The sequence below is a fragment of the Euprymna scolopes genome, chromosome 2, assembly GCF_053919585.1.
Source record: "Euprymna scolopes isolate OS-2025 chromosome 2, ASM5391958v1, whole genome shotgun sequence".
NCBI classification, from domain to species: domain Eukaryota; kingdom Metazoa; phylum Mollusca; class Cephalopoda; order Sepiida; family Sepiolidae; genus Euprymna; species Euprymna scolopes.
This window is the reverse complement of record NC_136483.1, coordinates 123,299,057-123,322,144: the sequence shown is the minus strand read 5'-3', so window position 1 is coordinate 123,322,144 and position 23,088 is coordinate 123,299,057. Positions and strand designations below refer to the sequence as shown.

Here is a 23,088-nt window from a genome sequence, read left to right as displayed (position 1 = left end):
ACCCCGCCTCCTCAAATTGTATAGAATTAGATTTCCATCGGTGTGTGTGTGTGTGTGGCGGAGTGATTCCCGGTGAACGGTTTTGACATTAAAACCCTAGCCCCAATTTTGAGATCACAAAAAAACAGTACTTGTACAGTCTAATCAAGACATTAAAAAAATGAAAATCTCGGTAAAAAAAAAGGGGGGGGGTTGTAGTGTCACGTGTCCGTTTTGAACTGAAGATCTCCGAAAAAAAATATTTCACTTAATTTGATAGAGTAGTTTTTTTTTTTACAGCGGAAAAACACTTTTTTATGAGTGCGCGTTGGAGGCAGTATTCTTGTTTTTTTTTTTTAATTTTTGTTCGAAATTCAGAAACGCCACGGGGAGATAACTCCAGTGGTCGACCTAGACGAGAGTGCCCAAAATGCCGACCAGGACTGAATGGAAGAAATATCTCATGTATTTAATTTAAGCCGTCGTTTCGTATCTTACAACATCGTATCTTACAACATATACAACAAATATTTTCTGGGTGGACACGAGCTGTTTACTTTGGGCATACTGTAATCCTTTCTCCTGGGTAAAATTAAGGAGAATTTCCATTCTTGGAGAAGTAGCCATTTTTTACAAGCGATACGGTAGAGAGAAGAGTGTTGCCAAAGTAAATTCAAGTGCCTATCAGGGTTGACAGCTTGGTTTCTTTTTCAATTTTGGCTTCAAATTTGGCTTTTTTCTGATAATTTTATATAAATATTTATAAATTATTAAAGATTAAAGAAAAAGTTACAATAAAGTATTTGTTGTATATGTTGTAAGATACGAAACGACGGCTTAAATTAAATACATGAGATATTTCTTCCATTCAGTCCTGGTCGGCATTTTGGGCACTCTCGTCTAGGTCGACCGTTAGGGTTAGGATTAGGGTTAGGGTTAGGGTTTAGGGTTAGGGTTAGGGGTAGGGTTAATTCGCTGTCACGGTGTTTGTATAGTTTTACCTTTTTTTCTACTAATTCGCTGTCACGGTATTTGTATAAATTTACCATTATTTTCATATATTTTTTTAATGTCTTGATTAAACTGTACAAGTAGCAACAAAAAAAAAATTAAAATAAAGTAAACAAGAAAAATAAAGAGAACAAAAACAGACGAGTGACAAGTGGGCCAACATAGACAACAGTGACAACACACAAGGTGTCTACTTTTTTTTCTTTCTCTAACGGTTCCGAGGTGTGAAAATGCCATTTTGCTTCTAGTCGCTCGTAGACGAGAAACATGTGATGCCAAAGTTTTAGAGAAGAACATTTCGCATTTGAACTATATTTCCTTACTATATCATTGCGTAGTAAAGAGAACGAGCTCAGCTGGCATGGGGAAATAACAGCAAACAGATGAAAGGAAGGAGTTTATTATGTGGACTTCAGTCGGAGGTCGGAGAAAAAAAGACTTTGCAAAGTAAAAAAACAACCGCGACATGGAGATTTTAAAGACGAATGCGACGGAATCTGCCAATATGTAGATGTATAATAATTTTTACTATAACTTATTCTCATGTACGTTCTCACCCTTATGGTATGTAGGGTCGTGTTAAACGGAAACAGTCTAACACTAATCGTTAGCTAACACGTAATTGTTAAGAACTCGTTAGCTAACACGTAGACATCGCAACAACAAAAACAATTTTGTAAAATTCTGTCGTCGGATTTTTAAGATGCATAACTTTGAGAACAAGATACTTATTGAGATTTTATTATGTTGTTTTTAGGACGTACATTATTTCTAGGTTCGTTTATTATTAAATACGTAAATTTAAAATTTACGTTTTAAATTTACATATTTAATGCATACTTACATATTTAATGAATATTTTTTTCACGTGTCATAATTATCGGACTATAATCATATATAATGTTTACATTTTACTAATAGGATTTTTGACTTTCTCTCATTTCAGATTTTATTCCGATAAATATTCGAGGTGTCTATTAAAGTTACGCATAGACAAAAAACATAGGCACGATCGTGTATGATAAGGTTAGTAATAAAGAAATTAAGTTTTTTTTTTAATGTATAAAAATAACGATCATGAATATTCGAAAGTATCGAATTTAAATGTAAAATTTGCGAAAGTGAACATTGTAAAGTGGACGACATTGAGAGGAGTTTCTTATGAAAGTTAATATTTTTTTCTAAATAATAGAAAACCTTACCATTATCTGCATCAGTATATAAGGTGTGGCATTCTTTAAGGATTTTTTCTGTTATTGTCTGTGTGGCTGCTGTAGCTGCATTAGAAACAGAACGTTGTTTGATTTTTCCAGACATTTCTTGCCTTTCGCCTACGTTTGAACTTGTCAAATGAATGACCGGAAAAGGGTAGGTTGGCGATGTATGAAATTTGATCTCTGCGGCAGGAACTCGCCTATTTTTATTAATTAAATTTACAAACTTATAATAAGCAATTATTAAAAGGTTATTTTTTATATCTAAATATGCTCTTTATTTTTTTTTTAATGCATCTTATTTTCTAATTTCATCCTCTCCGCCCTTTCTTTCTTTAAATCTAAACCAGCTGATCGAAGGAGCAATAAGGTAACGATTCAATACTAATTCTAATGATAAAACAAATCAAATATTGTCTGTATTTTCTTTTCTTTTTAAATTTAATTCGATCGTTTTCTAATCATTAATTAGTAATACTTTTTGTTAAAGAAACTATAAGACATTGCCGGTGTTTGTCTTTTAGCCAATCAGAATGCAGGTTAATATTTTGCCCGTAAAACCGGAAGTTGGTGTAGTGCGTGACTGCGCGTTCAATATGGCTTCACTTGTGGCCGATTATAGTAGCAGTAGTGACAATGGCAGCGGAGATGACACGGCCGTAAGGTAAGTAAACAAATATACATATTTTAGGAGGGGGATCTTTTGTCACTGTTTCTAAACTAATGCTTCATTGATAGCTAAGATGTCACTCCGATCCAGAAAATCGCTAAAAATCGTAAATTTTGATTTTCTTAGTTTAAAAAATATATAGTTGATCAGTTTACTTACTTTTTGGAATATGACATCTTCGTTCCGTGAGGAGTACGTACATTAAAAATTTTTCGGTGCAAGTCTTAAGTGGTCCACAAGTAATCTTTTTTACTATAAAAATCTGAAAAAAAATCTTTATAATGTACGTACTTGTCACTGCATGAAAATATCATATTCCAAAAATCACGTAAATCGATCAAGTTTTGTTTTTTTTTGTATAGGTTTTCGGGGTCACTGACAACGAATCTGATATTTACCTATATTTTTGTATTCAATTGTAAGGTTGAATAGGTACAAAACACCCTCCCCTTCCCATGTTAAGAATGGCTTTTTAAATAATAACGTTATTATTTACGCCCGGATCAGTGGATCCACTCTGCAGTGCAGACTGCAGAGTCTGCACTAGTACCAAAAAACATGGTAAATGTTTACTTTAACTACAACAGAACACCAACCAATAAAATTTGTTTTTTTTGCATAGGTTTTCGGGGTCACTGACAACGAATCTGATATTCAAACCCGTCGCAAATTTACCGTTTGCATGGTATTAACCCCTGAACCCTCGCACTATTTTGTGCCAACTCACCGCCATCGTTTATGCTATTCTTACATATGCGTTCGCCCATGGACGCGCGTAGTAAGGTGACTTGTCACATCGCGGAAAATTGGTAAATATCCAGATACACTACAACAGAACACCGACCACTCTAATTTGTTTTGTTTTTTTACAGGTAATTGAGGTCGCTGACAACGAATCTGATAGTCAAACTTGGGGCAAATTTACCGTTTGCATGGTATTAACCCATGAACTACTTTCCACCATTTTGCAGCTTCCGTTTACGCTACGCGCTGCAGCATAAACGACGGCTTGCTTCACCTAGCAAACGGCCTTCTCACATGGCGTATCAATCAAAAAATTACGGACTGACATTTTTTAATGACTTACAATTAAAGAAAAGTATACTTGGCCTTTTGGCCAATATCAAAGTGTAGTATCTGTTCTTCAGATGCTGCAGTGCTGCACTTCCATGTCTCGTTCTCTTTCAGTGGAGGAGAAATCCTTCACGATTGAGACAATTTTTATTTTTGTACCTTTTCTCCACGTTAAAAAACGACCCTGGTGTCTAACTCTGTCCCGTGGGGAGGCATAGTAAGTAGGTACAATTAAAGAAAAGTACAACAAATTGGCGGACCTCCTTTTATTTTTTTTATTTTTTTTGCCTCACGTAGTTTTAATGCGGTTTACAAAAACATAAGCACCAAACATTTTTATGTTTATGTTATGTTATGTTTGGGGGATTCAATTATAGAATTTATGTGGCTTAATAGGTGCTTCCGCAGTTTAGTTAACCGTTTTTCCGTAAGTAACGCACAGACATTTACCAATTAGACCACCATTTAACATTTTTCGAAGATTTTACTGTTTACCCCCCCCCCCGCTCGCGCCCCCTATGTAAACAGTAAAATCTTCGAAATATGTTAAATGGTGGTCTAATTGGTAAATGTCGGTGCGTTACTTTTTGAAAATTCTATGTTCCAGGAAAAAAACAAAACAATTAAATTAACTCCCCAACTTGGAGTGGTTTCCTTTTCTTGTTTTATTTCTTTTTCAGCTAATTTTAAATTTTCCGCCCCAAAAGTGGAGAAGCAGGGGCAGGAGGGACGGATGGTGTCAACATAACAAGCTAATATTGTTTTTGCTTAAAACGACATGTTTAAAAAAAAAAAAAAAAATCGGGTTCCAGTGCAGAGAGTGATCCGCGCTATTTTTTAAATTGTGTTTCCAAGTTTAATTAAAGTTTATGATATGTTTTTATTCAATTGTAAGGTTGAAGTATAGAATAGGTACAAAACACCCTCCCCTCCCCATGTTAAGAATGTTTTTTTTTTTAAAATAATAACGTTATTATTTACGTCCGGATCATTCTCTCCACTAGTACCAAAAATCGATCTGTCGACTAGGAAGGTACAACATTTGAACCGAACTGATTTTTGTTTATTAATCCTAAGTTTCAGGTTTAGTTCCCGGGAAAAGTCTGTAGACGGTCGTCAAAAGAAAAGTTTACAAATGTGCAAAATGTTTTGATGAAGAAAGTGTCTGTGAACTTGAACTTGTTGCGTTCGTAAGGTTTTGTTAAAACTTGCTGATTGTACCTATTTACAATGCCTCCCCACGGGACAGAGTTAGACACGTGGACCCATTGTAAAATGTACAGTCGAAGCTTAATCAATGGGCGATAACGGGATTATCTACTAGGGGGTTGCAAAGAGGAACACCGAGAGGACAAAAATGGAAAACTGAAGCCTACCGGCAGTGTTAATTGACTGTTTTTCCGCTAGATCTAGATTTCGTTTGCAACATGTAAAATTTTTATCTAGCGTCTCGCGATTTTGTTTTTGTTTTTATTTGTTAATCTTAAATATGGGTGTCAAATATCTCCAGATTTTCTTCCGGAGATATTTGACACCCACAATTTCAGATTAAAAAAATAAAAAGCGGGTGGACGTTGTCGAGATTTCCCCCGCATCTAAATTCCACAATTTTCACTTTTTTTTTTTTTAACTTATAACTTTTTCACGTGGGGATTCAGTTTTCAATTATAACGTTGTACTAAATTGAACACTAACATTGTGACCACGATGAATAGATAGATATATAGATGAGAGGGAGGGAAAAGAAATCTTTTCTTTTCTTTTTTTAACCCCCTCCGTTCTAACCCCTACCTTCCGGTCACAGAGAGAGTTGCCATTTTTTTTTCATCGTGGTCACAAAGTTCGTTTTCAATTTAGTATAACGTTATAATTGAAAACTGAACCCCTACGTGAAAAATTATGAATAGAAGTTTTTTTGTTTGTTTTTTTTTTTTTTTACAATTTTCAACTGTTAACTTTTCTGCACTTTTACCAAGTGAATAAATACTTCTACATTAAGGGGAGTGATTAATTCGTATTTTAAACTATAGAGGCTGGAATGCCTTCCCCCAATAAAAAGTACTTAAAAAAATCGATTTTATAGCGAGTTTAAAGTATGGTTAACTGTAAAAAATGGTGACAAACGAAAACAAATAGTCAATAAATAATTGTTACCAAAGGCAATAAGTGTTACTTAAGTTACTTGAATGAGTTTAGGGTAAATGTATAGTTTAGTGGCGTAAATTATTTGACAGAAAAAAAAATTATAAAAACTATTTATTTTTATTATAAAATACATTATTAGACCGAAAGGCTGAAATAAAATCAGAAAAAATTTCATTTGTATAATGTTTCATCACATTCCCGGCTTTTAAGATTTGGCATTTCTAAAGTTTGAGGATTGACCTTTTTAAGGCCAAATTTGGCCTTTTTTACGCTCATTACAAAAACTATGGTGGCCAAAAACAGGGTTCAGAGCGTAAAAAAGGCCAATCTGTCAAACTTTTAAAAGGACAAATTTTATAAGCAATATAGCGGCTTCGAATATCGTTCATTTAATCTGAAAATGATGAAAAAATAATAAAAATGAATTTTTTCTGGTTTTATTTCAGCCTTAGGATCTAATGTGTTTTATAATTTTTTAATCATTTTTTTCTGTAAAGTAATTTATTGTCTGTCAAATAATTTACGCTGCTAAACTACACATTTATCAAGTTTAGTTTATGCTGTAAAGTATTTTTAAAGCGCTTTTCGGCGGACGTTGTCGAGAGTGCCCCTCCTTTAAATTCCACAATTTTCACTTTTTATTTTATTCCTGTTAATATCATCAATAGCAGTGTCAGAAACCGACCTAAAGAATGTGTGAAAAAAATTGAATAATTCGATCTCCTATTTTTACAAGCTTATAACTACTTGAAAAATGTAATTCAAACCCTAACTTTTTTTTTTCAATTAAAGGAGCAAAGATAAAAACAGGTTTAATAGCAAATTATGCAATGTTTGTTTTTTTTAAATCGGTTTTCTTTAAAAGATTTAAAGAAAATCAATGGAATTTTACTTCCTTAGATTATAAAAAAAATCGATATAAATCCAAAAAATCACTTACCTATAAAAACTACTATTCAATGTGTAGTTTCATTCTTCATTGTTAAGAATTTATCCATGTTTATATTTTAAATTCCATTTATTTTTTAAATAAAAGAATTTTTTTTTTTTTTTTTAAACGACTATTTGAAAAAGGCACCATTACATAAGCATTTTTAGTTCTTATCGAAACACCGGAAGTACTGGTTTGTTCTTGTTTAGAACTACAGATGTACAGAAGGAAGTAAACACCACATGTTCACGTTAGCCGTCTAGCCTTGTGCATGAAGAAATATGTGTTCCCATAGTTGAAACTAGTTCAATTTTACTTATAAGTTTTTTGCCTTTTAAAAAAAAAAAAGAAAAAGTCGAGGAATTTTTTTTCTTTTCTCAAAGAAATACATAAATTTTTGATTTAATATATTTTAATTCTACTTCATCGAGTGAATTTTTTTTAAATATCTAAAAAAGAAAACATTGAATGAAATAGAAAAAAATTGTCGTCAGCGTCCAATACTTGCTGGACAATATAAGCAAAACATAGGCTTCCAATTAAAAAAAAAGAATCAACGTGTTTTTAAAAAAAAAACAAAAAAGGTTTTACACTTTGGATTTACAGGTAAATTTCCAAAAATCACCTTTTACTTTTACAATATATTATTTATTGATCTTTTATTTTCAATTTGTGATATATAAAACTTTGGTGAGTAAATTAATTATTAAAATTTTAATAGCTATTTTAAAATGGGGCGGGGGGGGAGGTTAAAAAAAAATGTTTGTCTAAAATATTATATTCGGTTTATTGGAGAGAGCATAAAAGTTCATACTGACCTGTAGAATATTGCTAGGGTAAGCCAGCTAATCCAATGAAGATGTTGTGCTGAATGGATGCGATAATTGACAGTGTAGTTCCTGGCAGAAGTCTAAAACAGTAAAAAAAAAAAACCCTGAATGCCAGAGCAGCTGGCATTTGTAGAGTAGCACCTGCCCCTCCTGCCATGTTTAGCCAATCAGGCGCCTCAAAATAGAAAAATCCACCATCCCTGACTAATTGTAGGCTGGTCCAATGGCAATTAGCATACCACTAATTGCTACTGAATGAATATGTTGAAATTAGTTAAATGGTCCTTAATGGTGGAGAGGGAAGTTAAGCGCATTCTTGATTCTACAATTCTATATTCTACAATATTCTATATCTCCCCCTCCCCCATCACGTGGGGGTAACGGCCTCCGAGGAGGAATGGAGTGATGTTCCCGCCGGGTTGCTGTGTCCAAAGGTCAAATTGAGGGTCTGGTACGACAGGTCTGTTTGTCTCTGTCACTTGGGGTATGTGAGGTGGGACCCCTGGTAGCGTGCTTGGGATGGGCTTTGGAGAATTGGGAGTCTCAAGTTTTCTGAGGAACCGCCGATTCCACAAGGTGATTCTACCAGAGCCATCAACTCTGATACGGTACTGCCAATTGGGGAGGGCTTCAATCACCCGATCAGTGATGTCCCAGAGACGGTTGTTTCTTTGTAGTACGACCAAGTCCCCACTTTGTAGTGGGTGGAGAGAATAGGCCGTATGGTTATACATCTCTGAGCCGCGTGTTGCGCCGAGACAGGGTCATCTCGTGCTTTCGAGCTGCGGCGATCCATTCCGGATGTGGCTTGTAAAGGGTCGGGTGAGAGGAGAGGTAGTCTCAAAGTCGCCTGTGGAGCAGAAGCTGTGCTGGGGATAGGCCGATACCCTGTATAGGGGTATTTCTGTATTGTAGGATGGCCCTGGCAGCCTTGTCGTTATCTAAGGACCCCTGTGGTCCTGTGTTGCCATCTACAACCCTCTTGGCTGTTTTGACAGCTAGCTCCGCTCGACCATTGAATTGTGGATAGGCCACAGATGATAACATGTGCTTTACAGACCATTTCTCTAGAAACTGCTTGAATGAGAGGAATGTGAACGGCAGGCCACCATCACTGCTGAGTTCTTCTGGGGGAACCATATGCTTGAAATATCTCCCGACAAATTGAGATGAGCCGAGAGGCGGTTGCCTGCCCTTGGCTTAGGTGGTACATGATGAGACAGCCAGTTAATCTCCAAGCAAGGTATCTGTGGTCACCAACGTGGAACAGATCCATGACAATCTGCTGGAACGGCCACTCTGGGGACTGTTTCAATGTAATTGGTTCCCGGGGCTGGCTCGGTGCGATCCTTGTACAAGTCATGCAGTTCTCCCTGGTATTGCGGATGGAGTCATTCATTCCAGGCCAATATATGGATTCGTTTGCTCGGGCTTTCATTCCAGTTGTGCCCTGATGTGCTGAATGCAGGCAGCGCAGTATATTTCCTCGTTGACCTTTTGGAACGACTATTCTTCTGTCTAAGAGCACCAGGTCATCATGGGTGCTGAGGCGGTGCCATACTTCCCAGTACTCACGGACTTCGGATGAAGTGAGAGTTTGTGTTTCAGGAAAACCTTGCTGTACCGTACTTATCAACTTTTGGTACTGTGGGTCATGACGTTCTGCTGCCTTGATGGTGCCTGGTGATGTGATCGCTACGTTGTCATTGTACCCAAATGTTGATATTAGAGCAGTAGATTCAACTATGCTATTGAGGTTCTCGGATTCTGAAGTGTCTGATTTGGAAGGCTGGAAGGGAAATACGTCAAGGAGGGCGTTCATCACGGCCGTTGGGTTACGGGAGAAAGTGTCGGGCCCCCTATGCCATTTCCCAGGACAATGTTGTATGTTGAAGTGGTATCTCAGGGTTTTTTCCTTCAATCTAAACAGTCGGTGGTTCTGGGTCTTGCTTAGATCTCTATCACCAAACAGTGGCTCATGATCCGTCACCACTATGAGATTAGGGCAACCCATAACAAACACACGGCATTTTTCTAACGCCCATGCGATTGCTGCTGCTTTGCCTTCTATCAGCGCGTACCTGCACTCTGCGTCAGTGCAAAATCTGCTACCAGCGAATACCAGGTGCCAACCTTCTGGGCAGCACACGGGGACCTTTTCCATGGTACACAAACAGTGTTTCTGAAGGAGCAGGAAGCCCATTCCTTCTTTGCTCCAATCAGGGGCTAGGCAAGTGGTTCGATTCTTGTCAAATGTTGCGACACCTTTACGAACAAGATCGACAATGGCTTGTTTCAACTGCTTGAATGCATTCTCAAGGTTCTGGTTCCACATGAAATGTGAGTCCTTTTTCACAAAATCGCGGAATGGTAGCATTACTGATCCTAGCGAGTATGCCCAGGCTACCTGATTGACAAGCCCGAACCAGGATCTTGCGTCAGTGATGTTTTTTGGTACTGGGAAGTTGGATATTGCGTCTAATATTGGTTCCGAGGGGATTATCCCGGAGGGTGTAATTTGGAGGCCGCCAAATTGCACAACGTCTTGGCAAAATTGAAACTTGTCTTTGTTCAAGACGATTCCATTCTTTGCACAATGTAGCAAGAAATCGAATGTGCATAGGAATGATTCCTTGATATCCGAGTCGTAAAGTAGTGTCATCGACGATCTTTATTTTGCGGGGGATATCCTCAATTATTTCGTCAAATCTACATGTGTAGGCATCTCCAGACGCTAGATACCCCTGGGGGGTTCGGAGATACATGAACCTCCCCCATTCCATGATGAAAGTTGTCAGTGGCTGAGATTCTTTGTTCAACAGGATTCAGTGATATCCATCAACGGCGTCCAATATCGTTTTTTTTTTTTTCTTGGGCGGTACCTGCGATGCCAATCGAAAGGGTGATTCTGTATGTTGTGTTTCCCGTTTGCACTGTGTGTTAAGGTACTGATAGTCGATGGTTCGTCTCGGCTTACCATTCTTTTTCACAGTGATCACCATGGTACTGCACCAGTCAGTCGGTGTGCAGCCGGGCACTGGAGCAATGATGCCCCTCCCCACGTCGTTCCAGAGGTCTTACTTGACCTGTTCTTTCAAATGGTAAGGCACCGGGATTGGGTTATGTCTGGCTTTTGGAATAGCCCCTTCCTTCAGGTGAATGTGTGCTGGAGGTCCAGTCACGGAGGGAAATACCCCGTCGTTCTTGAATGCAGTGTCCGCAAAACATTCTAACAGCCAGTCTTTTAATTTGCCGATGTTGGCTTCGGTGGCAGGGAAAGGGAGGCTGTCTCGACGCGTCGGTAAGGGTTTGACCCTGTTTTCTGTATCCTGCACTTTATTTTCGACTTCTAATGACTGCATAGCCATCGATGGGTTTGGGAATTCCTTATGTAATATCCCAACATCAATGCAGGCCGCCTTGCTGAAATAAAGCCGTTTTATCCTTTCACAAATGTAGAGGGCTTGTTTGGTTGTGTGTGTCCCCCACACTGAACGTCACCGGCAACCAACCCTGACATTCAAGAGTGGAATCCCCAACTGCTCGAACAACTTTCCTCGATGGGATCAGGTTGTCTATGGTGAGGCCCATGTGTCTCAAGTGTATTGTGCCACCCAGACATATAGTGGCACCGCTGTCAGGGAATATCATCATGTTGGTGCTATTATTTTCAGGGATGTTGTTTCTCTTCCTTGGGTCCGGATTGGGTGAAAATGGGGTTACCGTTGCCTTTATTTCGGTAACTTTATTGGTGTGGACAAGTAATTGTTTGTTGTCGGCACACTCGGGCAAAGTGGTTTGATCTTCCACAATTGCTGCATGTTTGGCCCCATGCTGGGCACTATAGGTGGCGAGGTTTCATCCCCGGGATGTCATGTTGACTGTTTCCACAACCGCTGCAATGGGGTGTTGACCCCATATCGTTGTTGTAATTGCAATTTGGGGGGGGGGGCTAACGCGAGTCTGGGCTCCTTTTAGTGGGGACACGACGCTTCTGTTTTTTGATATGTAGACAGCCGGAAGGCAGATATGTCCAACGTGTTGCTCATTGTAGTCTGGTCCCGTAGTGCGGACTCAAATGCCTCAGCATGGCAGATATTCTGCTCAAGTGATTTCAGTGAGCCGGCTTTAGCCAGTAGGTCCGTCTGTGCGTCATTTGCTATTCCCCTTATTAGCTGGTCTTTTATGTAAACGTCGGATAGGTCATAGCTGCAGCAGGGGCAAGAGAAGTCACAATCCAGTGCTGTCGCTCTGAGACGAACCAGGTACTGCTGGATTGATTCACTCTCAGTCTGGGACATTGATGCAAATGTGATATGGTGTACCATTGGGTTCGCTTTCTGGGTTACCAGGGCCTCGATTGTGTTCAATAATCTGTCTGGATCAGTGGTAAAAAATTTTGGGTAAGTATTTATGATTGCATTTTGGACCGATTCATCTGCACAATTATACAATTGAATATTGGCCTGGTGTTTTGGCATGTCAGTAATTTTAGTAAATACCTCCCAATCAATTCGGAATTTCCTAAACTGTTGGGGTGTCATGTTGGAATGGAGCTGAGGGAGTTTGGCGGTTGATGCCTTAGCATAGGCAGTCTGTGAGGGGGGGGGTCCTTGGCTTTTTCGAGGATTCGCATTGCTTCACCCATAGTAGTGATGCCTAATTCCTTTAACAGGGATCTGTCCATCATGTGTAGGTGATCTGTGGTGAGTCTTTCTCTATCAAATGTGGTGTCATAGATTTTGGAAGACTCAGCTGTAATCCCAGCTTTGAGAAAGAAGTCTTCCCAATTCTCAGGTTCCATTGTTCGTAGCGCCATGTAGAATATTGCTAGGGTGAGCCAGCTAATCCAATGAAGATGTGCTGAATGGATGCGATAATTGACAGTGTAGTTCCTGGCAGAAGTCTAGAACAGTAAAAACCCATGAATGCCAGAGCAGCTGGCATTTGTAGAGTGGCACCTGCCCCTCCTGCCATGTTTAGCCAATCAGGCGCCTCAAAATAGAAAAATCCACCATCCCTGACTAATTGTAGGCTGGTCCAATGGCAATTAGCATACCACTAATTGCTACTGAATGAATATGTTGAAATTAGTTAAATGGTTCATAATGTTGGAGAGGGAAGGTAAGCGCATTCTTGATTCTACAATTCTATATTCTACAATATTCGGAAAAATTTAACTAATAGAAAGATTTTGATAGCTTTTTAATTTTAAAGTTTAAAAAGTGAAAAACAATTAACTCGTAAAATTCAATTGATTTCATTAAGTAAAAAATGGCTGCATGAAGGCGCGCCGGCACTTTGTAAATACTGTTTTTTAAAAAATAAAAAATATTTTTATCATTTTTTAAACAACTTTAATAGTTTATTTTGAAAGCATATTCCATAAAGCGGGTTTGTTTTACTGTACACAGATTTGAAAAAGTTGTCACAAAACATATAGAACAAATAAATGTTATCAAGGCAAGATAAGTTACTTTTCTACCAAACTGGATATGTCTTTAGTGTTTATATTTAATGTAACATGTTTATTCAGCTCGAAAAACATACCGTGTATTGGAAAATTCAAAATGCCGGCAGACTCTCTCTTGGAGACGGCAAGTTTGGGAAAAGGAGTTATAAATAAATAAAAAAAAACGGTATTAGTGCAAAGAGTGATCCGGACGTAAATAATGTTATTATTTAAAAAGCCATTCTTAACATGGGGAGGGGAGGGTGTTTTGTGCCTGTTCTATACTTCAACCTTACAATTGAATAAAAAAAACATATCATAAAACTTTAATTAAACTTGGAAATACGATTTAAAAAATAGCGCGGATCACTCTCTGCACCAGCACCAAAAAAACAGAAAATACTGTTAAAAACCCGCCAAATATATGTCAGTCTATGTTACGGTAACATATATTGAGCGAGTTTCTAACAGTATTTTGTCTGGTTTTTTGTTTATAACTCATTTTCCCAACCTTACCGCCTCAAAGAGAGTCGGCTGCCATTTTAAATTTTCCAATACATCGGTAAACACTGTATGTTTTTCGAGCTGAATAAACATGTTACATTAAATATAAACACTAAAAGCATATCCAGTTAGGTAGAAAAGTAACTTATCTTGCCTTTGATAACATTTATTTGTTATATATTTGTTTTGTGACAACTTTTTCGAATCTGTGTGTACAGTAATACAAACCCCATAAAGCAAATAAACAACCCACTTTTAAAAGAGAAATTACGAGTTTTTATATTTTATTCGCAGTTTCGTGTTAGGGGTGTCAGAAATTCTGATACACCTATATCATCGATTACAGACTGAAGTTTCAGATTATATGCAAACGTCGGGGGTTGAAACAATTGTATGCAATGGTGTGACCGATAAAAGGAAGACCTTCCAAAAATTAGTACATTCTTGTGTATCTTTCCCTATGAATGAATCTTTAAAGTGTATATATATGTATATATATGAATTTGTTTATGTTGGATTTGAAGACATCCAAGTTGTAGTCAGGTGGGAAACAGGTGAACTTCTGAGAAAGAAGCTCTGCTCATGGAATCTACGTTTGGATTTAGGCACAGATAAAGAGTGGGGAAAATTATTGACAGTAATTTCAGCCAGACGGGTATTTCTTGTGAAAGATTGGTGAGGGGGGACAGGAGATTGGAGCTCAGACAAGCACTTGCCATGGAAATAACGATAAAACAAAGACATCTCTTCTGTGGGAAAGAGGCTGCAGGGAAGAGAAAAGGGCAGCCCCCACTAAACCACAAAGTCTATTTTGTACTCTGTCAAGGCAGGATAGGCTGTTTTTAGCAGCTCCTGCCCAGATGTGGCAGCAGTACTTCATCCTTGGACGTACTTGGGTTTTATACAGATAGAGAATTGCATCAGTAGTGAGATATCTTCTGGAGCGGTAGAAGGATCCCACCATTTTCCCAGTGTCCCTGGCAAGATTTGATGTACGTGTTCCATTTCAGATCAGGAGTAAAGGTCAAACCCAGAAGCTTGTCAAAACATAGAGCCTCCCCAAGACGAGAACCATCCATTTCAATTGATGCCAGATGGGGATCAGTGTTTATTATGTAAAGATAGAAGCTTGGTTTTGGATGCGTTAAAAGTAACCAGCCACCTCTTCCCCCATTGTACCACGCGCTCAAGATCAGAGGAGAGAGAATTAGAGAGAACTTTGTCATTTACGGCCTTTGATGTGTTGCCATAGATGGTCGTGTCATCAGCATAGATGTCAATGAATGATTTAAGTATGTGTTTAGGGAGATCATTGATGTAGATCAGGAAGAGACTTGGGCCCAGGATGGACCCCTGGGGGGACTCCAGCATTAATACTGTGGGTCTCTGATTTCTGCCCATCAACCACTACTGTTATGAACCTATCAGAGAGAAATGATTTAATAATTGAGAAAACATTTCCAGTAATACCGTAGCTGGAAATCTTGTGAAGTAGGCTCTTATGCCATACCTTATCGAAGGCCTTCAATATGTCAAGAGCAATTGCCCTGGAAAGGAAACCTTTGTCAAGAGATTCACTAATCCTATGTGATATAACCGTTAGCACATCTGCTGTAGATCTTACAGAGCAGAAACCATGTTGCATGTCACTAAGAAGGTTGTTTCTGTTGAAGTGGTTGACTACTTCTCTATTTAATATGGATTCCAACGACTTACTCATGACACACAGGAGACTTTTTGGTCTGTACTGAGAGGGAGATGACTTTTCACCTGAATTCTTAAATACAGGGCAAACTGATGAGGTTTTCCAGGGTGTTGGAAAGCACTTCTCCTTAAGGCAACACTTAAACAGTTTTGTAAGTATGGGAGTAAGTTCTGGTTGGAGCTTTTTCAGCACTATAACTGGAATGCCGTCAGGGCCAGTTGCCTTACTGGAATCAAGGTTCTTAATTAGCTTGGCGACCTCACGCACAGATATTTGTATGTTGCATAGCGTGTTGTCTGTTATAGGAGGAAATACAGGGAGTTGATGGCCATTGTCACATAGGGTAGAATTAGCTACAAAGTTCTTTGCAAATAGTCAGGCTTGTCTGATGCTGACGAGATGACCTCAGGTCCATTGATGATAGTTGGGATAGAACGCACGTTTCTGTTCAAGATCCTGTTTGCTATTTGCCAGAACTGGTGGGAACCAAGCCGCTGCTCAGCTACTTTGGATTTAACAGACTGAGCATATAGCTCTCTTGCATTTTTTATTACTCTTTTACAGTGGTTGTTGGCAGTCCTGAAAGCAGCTTTAGTCTCAGTACATCTATACGTTGGTAGCTATGGAAAAAGTGATTTCTGTGCGCGATGGCAGCAGTACATTCAGGGAAGAACCATGGCTGGCTGTTAGGTTTTTGTTAGAATTTTTTGAATGATATGAATCGGTCTATGCCTACAATTAACCATTCAGTCAGGTCTGATACTATAGAGGACACATCCTTTTTAAACATGGAATGCAGAGGTAGGTCAGATATGAATGTACGGAAGCTATCCCAGTCAGCCATAGAGTATCGATATACAGTACGGTGGAGAGGTACGTCTGAAGACTTATTACATTTCATTTTTATCTTAACTGCTACAACAGTGGTCAGAGGATCCCAGAGGAGATAGAACGGAACATGAACACAGCTCAGGGGAAGTTGTGAAGAAAAGGTCTAGAAGGCTTGCATATTGACCAGGTGTATCGGGCACATGGGTGGGTCCGTGAACAATCTGAGTGAGGTCATAGGCAATGGCAAAATCATGACAAAATCTCCCCTCGTCATCGGTTTTATTTGAGTGAGTCAGTCATTCCACATTATGGACATTGAAGTCACCGCAAATGTGAATGTTAGCCGAAGGATGAGCAAACAGGATGTGGTCAATTTTCTCAGATATACTCTTAAAGATAGTAACTCCACTGTTGTGGGGGCGATAGAGGGCAAATATAAATGCAGTGGTGTAAGCTAGTGCAACCCGGAAGCACATATAAGGTAAATTAGGGTCCTCTCTGGAGATATCCCTACCACATGGAAAGCCATCTTTGATGTAGGTACATATTCCATGCCCATGACGATCTTGGGGGTCAGATTTAGATGTTAAGTTAGAGTATCCTTTAATTATGAATTCGTCTAGAGAAGTGGTTGGCCCTATGCCAGTTTCACTTAGAAAGAATATGTCCAATGTCGTCTCCTGTAATTGTGTTTCAACCTCTGGAAGGTTGGAATGTAGACCCGTGATTTTGGAGAAGGAGACCTGGTAGTAGGGGTCTAGGTGGGAGGATGGGGTTCTAGGTTTAAGCTTAATTTAATTTAAGCTAAATTGAATGTAACAGTTCAAACAACCTCATTTGATTCACGTTGTATTCCTCTATAATTTTACCTGCTCATATTTGACTTTTAATTGAACTATTCTAGTGTTCACGTCAATTAAAAAAATTAACTTCAAATCAAGAAGGCAAAAAGAAACTCTCCAGCTACAAATGAGCTTATAACCAGCTTAAAATATCCACCTTTTAGGTAAGAAAGCATCTCTAATTGTAATTGCTGTTGTTCCAGGTTATACAATTTAACATTTAGTCCATATGCCTCAACTTTCTCTTAGTGATCATCAGGAGCTCATTAATCTCCACCTTTCTGGTTTATCCAATCAAGAAACCGGTCGCAGATTAAAATGTAATGAGAAAACAATATGAATGACTGTGCAAAAGCACCAAAACACCGCGAGTGTTTGTGATGCCCCTTAATCTAGGCGTCCTAGAGTTACTTCTTTAAGGGAAGGCAATGCTATCAAGATCTGCAGCCTGCAAAACAGATTTGAAATGGTTCCTCAAATCCACCAACAGTGTAATCTTGTTAAAAATTGCTCTCTTTCTACAGTTTAGAACAGATTTAAGGAATTTAATTTGCGAGGCTGTGTTGCAAGACGCAAGCCAGGGATTTCTGTAAAGAACAGAAAGGCCTGTCTGATTGTTTTTTGTTTAATGGCAAATCAACCCTTTTCAGGTTATTTAATGCCAAATTCAGTAGTTTAAAAAAAGGTCTTTATATTTTTAAATATTTATTCACAGGGTTTAGTTGGGTTGCTTTCTAGAGAAAGAATTTTTTTTTTTAATTTTTGAAAAAAGTCCTGTTACTCTCAAAAGGAAAGTATTTGATTTGTTTTCAAAGATGTTCTTCATATTGTTGGATTTAAGATATTGTTTACTACCATTATCAATGGCTCTACATTCCACGAAAATGTGTTTGATGGTACAAGTTTTTTGGCAGAATGGGCATTGTGGTTGTTGCTTGTTTCAGTATGTAGAAGTGTGTGAGTTTTGTATGACCAATATGAATTCTGGATATAACAACTTGTTCTTTTCTTACTATTCTAGTAGTTGGTTTCCATTCTTCCAGAATGGGTTTAATTTGGTATAATTTGCTATTTGTGTTATTGTTCCATTGTTGTTGCCATTTTGCATAAAATTGTTGATTGATTTGGGGGTTAAAGTCAATATATGGAATGTTTATTGTTTCAGGGTTAGTGCTGATTTGGCTGCTAAGTCAGCGCTTTCATTTCCTTTTATTCCAATGTAACTTGGGATCCAGCATATAATTATTTCTTAATGAGTCAATTCTGTTTAAGAGTTTAATGATTAGAGGGTTTTCGTGTTTTTTGTTATTCAGTTATCTTAGTGAATCTGAGAGTATTAGGAATTTCATGTTTATTTTGTTCTAAAATGTTGAGTGTTAGGTCGATGACACATGTTTCAGTAGTCAAAATAGAGCTTTCTGAAGAGCTTTTTAGGGTTGTGTCATTCGATATGGTGGACCATGTCACTCTAGTGTGGTCTTTATAGCCGTCGGTAAAAATATGTAAATAGTACCCTATTTACATATTTTTACCGTTTACATTTTTTTTTTTTTTTCAGGATATCGCAAGCTTTCCCTTGGTAGGTATTAGGTTGAGTTTTCGTTTTTGGGAATTTATTTAATTTTAGTATTACTTTGGATTTTTTGCGAATCCAAAGTGGAATTTTCAGTCAGTATGTGTTCATGGATATTTTCTACAGCTATTTTTGATTTCTGTAGAATTGTTTCCATTTAAAGACTAAAGGGCTTTTTTCTTTGCTTGAAATGACTCTTTATATTTTAGATTGAATGTAGTTTCATATGCTAAATTACTTTTGTGTGCTTTTGATTTAGTGTAGTATTGGCACTCAGTTTGTAACTTATATTTGCAGGAATTTTGTTAATTTCTGCATGAAGACTTTCGACTGGGGATGTTCTAAAAGCATCAAGTGTTTATCTCAGACCTCTGTGGTAGATTGGATTTAAAGTCTTTAGGTAGGATTTTCTGGCTGATTGGTATATGAAACTACCATGGCTGAATGAGTTCCGCCAGATGGGTTCATGTGCATGTGTGTAGGTGCACCATAATTGAGGAAGCATATATCATTTTCATTGATAAACTCTTCCAACGTTTTGCCCTTTTTATTAGTGTCTTTACATCCCCATAAGATGTTATGACTATTGAAATTTCCTAATAGGATGAAAGGTTTAGGTAATTGGTCAATTTGTTTTTATCTAGGTCATCATTTGATGGGATATATAGAGAGCATAATTTCATTGTTTTATGTAGAATGATGTTAATGGCAATTGCTTGTTTGTTGATTGTTGTGTGTATTTTGCTGTGGGGTATATCGTTTCTGATTAGAATAGTTACTCCCTCGGAAGCCGTGCCACCAGATTTATGAGTGTAATTAAATATTTGGTAGTTCTTTATATTGATGTTATCTTGTTTCAGGAAGGTTTTTTGAAAGCAGATTATGGCTGGGTTGAAAAGTGAAATAAGAATAAGGAGTTTGGTATTGTTTGACAATTCCATTGGATGATTCTATCCATGAATTGATTATTATTCCTCTGCGTATTTTGTTGCTTCTATTATCTTTCTTTCTTCTGAGAAGGTCTTGTAGGTGCTTGTGAATGTTCATCCACTTCCATTTTTTGTATTATTTTAGGTTTTTAGTTTGGTACTTCATTTTGTGTTATTTTTGGTTTGGATCTAGATTGTGAGCATTGACAAGATTTGTTTTTATTTGGGTTTCTTGATTTTCTCTGTCTTGAGTATCTTTCTTGATTTTGATTAGTTCAAATTTATTTCCATCCTCAATTAGCATGATTTCTGTTTTCTATTTGTTATGCTGACTTAGGTTTTGTTTTAGTAGGTGAAAGATCCTTGGGTTTGATAGTAGCATTGGATAAGTTTGGCATTTGCTGTTTTTGTTTGGCTCGTAGTATTTTCAGTTTCATCATTTTGGGATTGGGATTTTCCTTTAGGTCCCATTTAGTTAATCTACTTAAATTTTCCTATAATGTTTCTACTAGTAATGTTAATTCTTTCATCAATTCAATCAGATTGTGTTGTGTTGTTTCTTGTCTTGAAATTGAGTTATTTGTCATTTTAGCTATTGTTTGCATAAATTGGTTAGTGATGTGCTCTCAACTAACCTTCCTGCTTCTGGGTATGATAGATTTTTTTGTGTTTTATTGTAGATATTTGTTTTTCTTCCAAAATTCATATTCTTTTGAGTCAGTTTTGTGTTTTTGTTTATAGTCTGTGCATTTTAATGGCATTTCACGATTAATGTATTCTCCAATTTCTCTACAGTGTTTACATGTTGGTGATCTGGTGCATGTTGGTTGTTTTTGTGATGGCCAAATTTATGGCTGCTATTCCATCACAAAGTGTTTGGTATATACATTTTTACTTTTTCTATCAAATATCCGATTTTTATTTCAGGAGGTTTGGTGTTGAAGTTTAGAATGTAGGTGTTCATTGGAATCATTTGGTTGTTGTTTTTTATTGCTATTCTTTGGACATCTATGACGCTTTGTTCCTTTAAGTTTTAATTTCATCCAGTGAGTAAAGTGAGAATTCTGGGCTTTCTATCACTCCTTTTGAGGAGTTCAGAGTGATGTGGAGATAAGCTTTTATTTTGAGGTTGTGGATATGGTTTTGGCTTAGGATTTATTGGATACTGCTATAAGTAGTGTGTTGTTCCTTAGTTTTTTAATTGATGTGGTTTTTGTTATAAATTTAAGAACATGGGATGCAGGGCAATGTTTGGTACATTTTAAGTTAGAAAACCAGTCAGGAAGTGGGGGGAGATAGAAAGGGGAAATGGGTAGAAGGAAAAGGAGTAAAGATGGTTGTTATTTTTGTTTTTTAGTTTTGCAGAACATAATTAAGTTTTGCAAAAGGAAGTAGAAAAATAAAAAGCAGCTATGTTACGTGCATTTTGTCTCCGGAAGCTAATATCTTCAGACAACCTGATCACCAGGTGCCATCTGGACTTCGTCAGATCATAACTCTTCATATTGGTCGAAAATGATTTTTATCAACAAAAGCAAGTTCAGTAAGCTAGGTAGTCAATACGTCTGTCAAAGGAAGGATGGAGAATTTATTCCTAGGTGCACAGTTTCAATGCTGCAAATACATCAAATTTGAAAACCCTTAAAAATACATTGCATATCACTAAAAATAGCGACCTTTCATGATGTAGCTTGGAAAAAAGAGTATTAATAATACAAAAGAATTATATATGTATACAGAGAAAAGTGGAGATTTTATTTACATATAAATTAAGCTAACCTCAAAAGTCAATGAGATAACATAAGTTGAAATTGAAGGGAAGTTCATATTTTTTTCTGCACTTTAAAGATGAAGAGGTCAATTTCTAGCAAAATATAAATTTTACTTTGTGTTTGAGACCATCAGTGATGGCATCAGTTATAAAATGAATTAGCAGAATGCAGTGTTCACTCATTTTTATATCTCTCAATGAATAAAACAGAACTCTGGTAAGAAAACTTGTATGCATTAAAATATAAAATCCACAGCAATCAAATAATAATTTAAGCAAATCTTTTTATTTCTTCCATGTTGTAGGTGTGAAGATACAAGCAAGAATTTCCTTGTTGCGACTAATGGTGAAGTAGACACTGATGACGAGAGTTCTGAGGAAGAAGTGCATTTAAATAAAGCCTCTGAAGATGAAAGTGGTCAGTTACTGCTACCAAACCCATTCACCGGTAATTTACCTCCACCAAATTTGGACTCTCGAATGGTTGGCTCATCTCATCTAGTTTTTTCGAATCCTTTCAAGGAAGAACAAACTCGGCAAGAGTCCATCTTGCAACAACATGTCAAAATGACAGAGCATTCAAAGAATTCCAATTCTAAGAAGCAGGTTTGTTGGAAATTTAAACGAGGAAAATGTCGTTTTAGCAAGAATTGCAAGTTCTCTCATGATCTTGATAACCACATCGAAAGCCCACTTGTCAAAAACCAAAGCAATGAAATCCCAAATCAATTTTCTGAACACGCTTTACAAAACAATTCAGCTGAATTCTTTCAAACAATGGCAGAAGATGAAGATGATTATTTGAAAGGTAAACGAAAAAAGCGAGTTGGTGTAACAGACTCTTTAATGCCACCAAAAAAGGCAATGGTGACATTAAATAAGATCCAGGCTCAAGAAAGGCCTTGGACTGTGAAACGGTAACTTTGTATAAAAAATGAAATTTTACTCATTCTTGAAATGTTTTTTTGGTTTTCTTTTTTGATTTTTTTTTTTAACATTTCTCTCATTTAATGACACTGTTTTGCTGCCTATGAAACATAATGGTAAATTTTGCTGATGCTTTGTTGAAGTGAACGCTTATTACTTTAATGAAACAAATCTTTTTTTCTTCAGCTCCATAGTCCTTTTAAAAATAATAGAAACAATAAATGCTTTGCTAAATCTTGCTTCCTTGAGAGCTAGGAAATTGCCTCTGTTGTACCAGTGTTAAAGAACTGACTTGCAAAATTATCACCATATCAGTCTTCCCTCTCCTCTTCACTTAAATCTTTCAATCGTTAATCAATCTAGTGAGAGTCTATCATCTTGTTATTAATAAGCTTCTTTCTGACAAACAGTATGAATTTAGGCAAGCCTGTTCTACTGCAGATACCTTAACATTTATCTCTGGGAGCATACACCATGCACTGGATAAGACAGGTGAGGCTCGGGTGGTAGCCCTTGATATATCCAAAGTCTTTAATGAGGTTTAACATCAAGGTCTTTTCATGGAAATGAATTTGTATAATATTACTGAACAAATAAGTAATATAATCAGATCCGTTTTACCTAAAAGAAAGATTCAGGTTGTTCTCAATGACCATACATTCACACAACAAGGCATTAATATGGGTGTGTCCCAGAAGTT

General features: G+C 37.3%; 2 protein-coding genes across 7 annotated transcripts in view; one reads left to right on the top strand and one right to left on the bottom strand.

Annotated features, from left to right (window-relative positions):
* The window catches only part of LOC145295889 (uncharacterized), a 443,022-nt gene extending 440,696 nt beyond the window's left edge, over window positions 1–2,326 (bottom strand). Inside the window, exon 1 of the mRNA XM_080141646.1 lies at window positions 2,193–2,326. Within this exon, the coding sequence (XP_079997772.1) occupies window positions 2,193–2,307 (115 nt within the window). The 5' untranslated portion in view covers window positions 2,308–2,326. The remainder of the gene's footprint in view (window positions 1–2,192) is intronic.
* Window positions 948–22,419, top strand: LOC145295895 (uncharacterized). 6 transcript variants are annotated; one of them, XM_080141677.1, is made up of 3 exons: window positions 948–1,176; window positions 1,937–2,016; window positions 21,767–22,419. In XM_080141677.1, the coding sequence occupies exons 2-3, from the start codon at window positions 2,009–2,011 to the stop codon at window positions 22,380–22,382; spliced, it is 624 nt and encodes a 207-aa protein (XP_079997803.1). In that variant the 5' UTR covers window positions 948–1,176; window positions 1,937–2,008; the 3' UTR covers window positions 22,383–22,419. The 6 variants fall into 6 exon arrangements, with proteins under 6 accessions (XP_079997803.1, XP_079997820.1, XP_079997832.1 ...); XM_080141694.1 differs by having other exon boundaries at window positions 948–1,765; XM_080141684.1 differs by lacking the exon at window positions 948–1,176 and adding an exon at window positions 1,183–1,503.
* The last annotated feature ends 669 nt before the right edge of the window (window positions 22,420–23,088 follow it).

Bases quoted from the DNA above. Each gene is read 5' to 3' on its own strand.
- LOC145295895 (XM_080141660.1), top strand. From the start codon at position 2,738: ATGCAGGTTAATATTTTGCCCGTAAAACCGGAAGTTGGTGTAGTGCGT. The intron at 2,869-21,766 runs GTAAGTAAACAA...TCCATGTTGTAG, and splicing joins GGAGATGACACGGCCGTAAG to GTGTGAAGATACAAGCAAGA.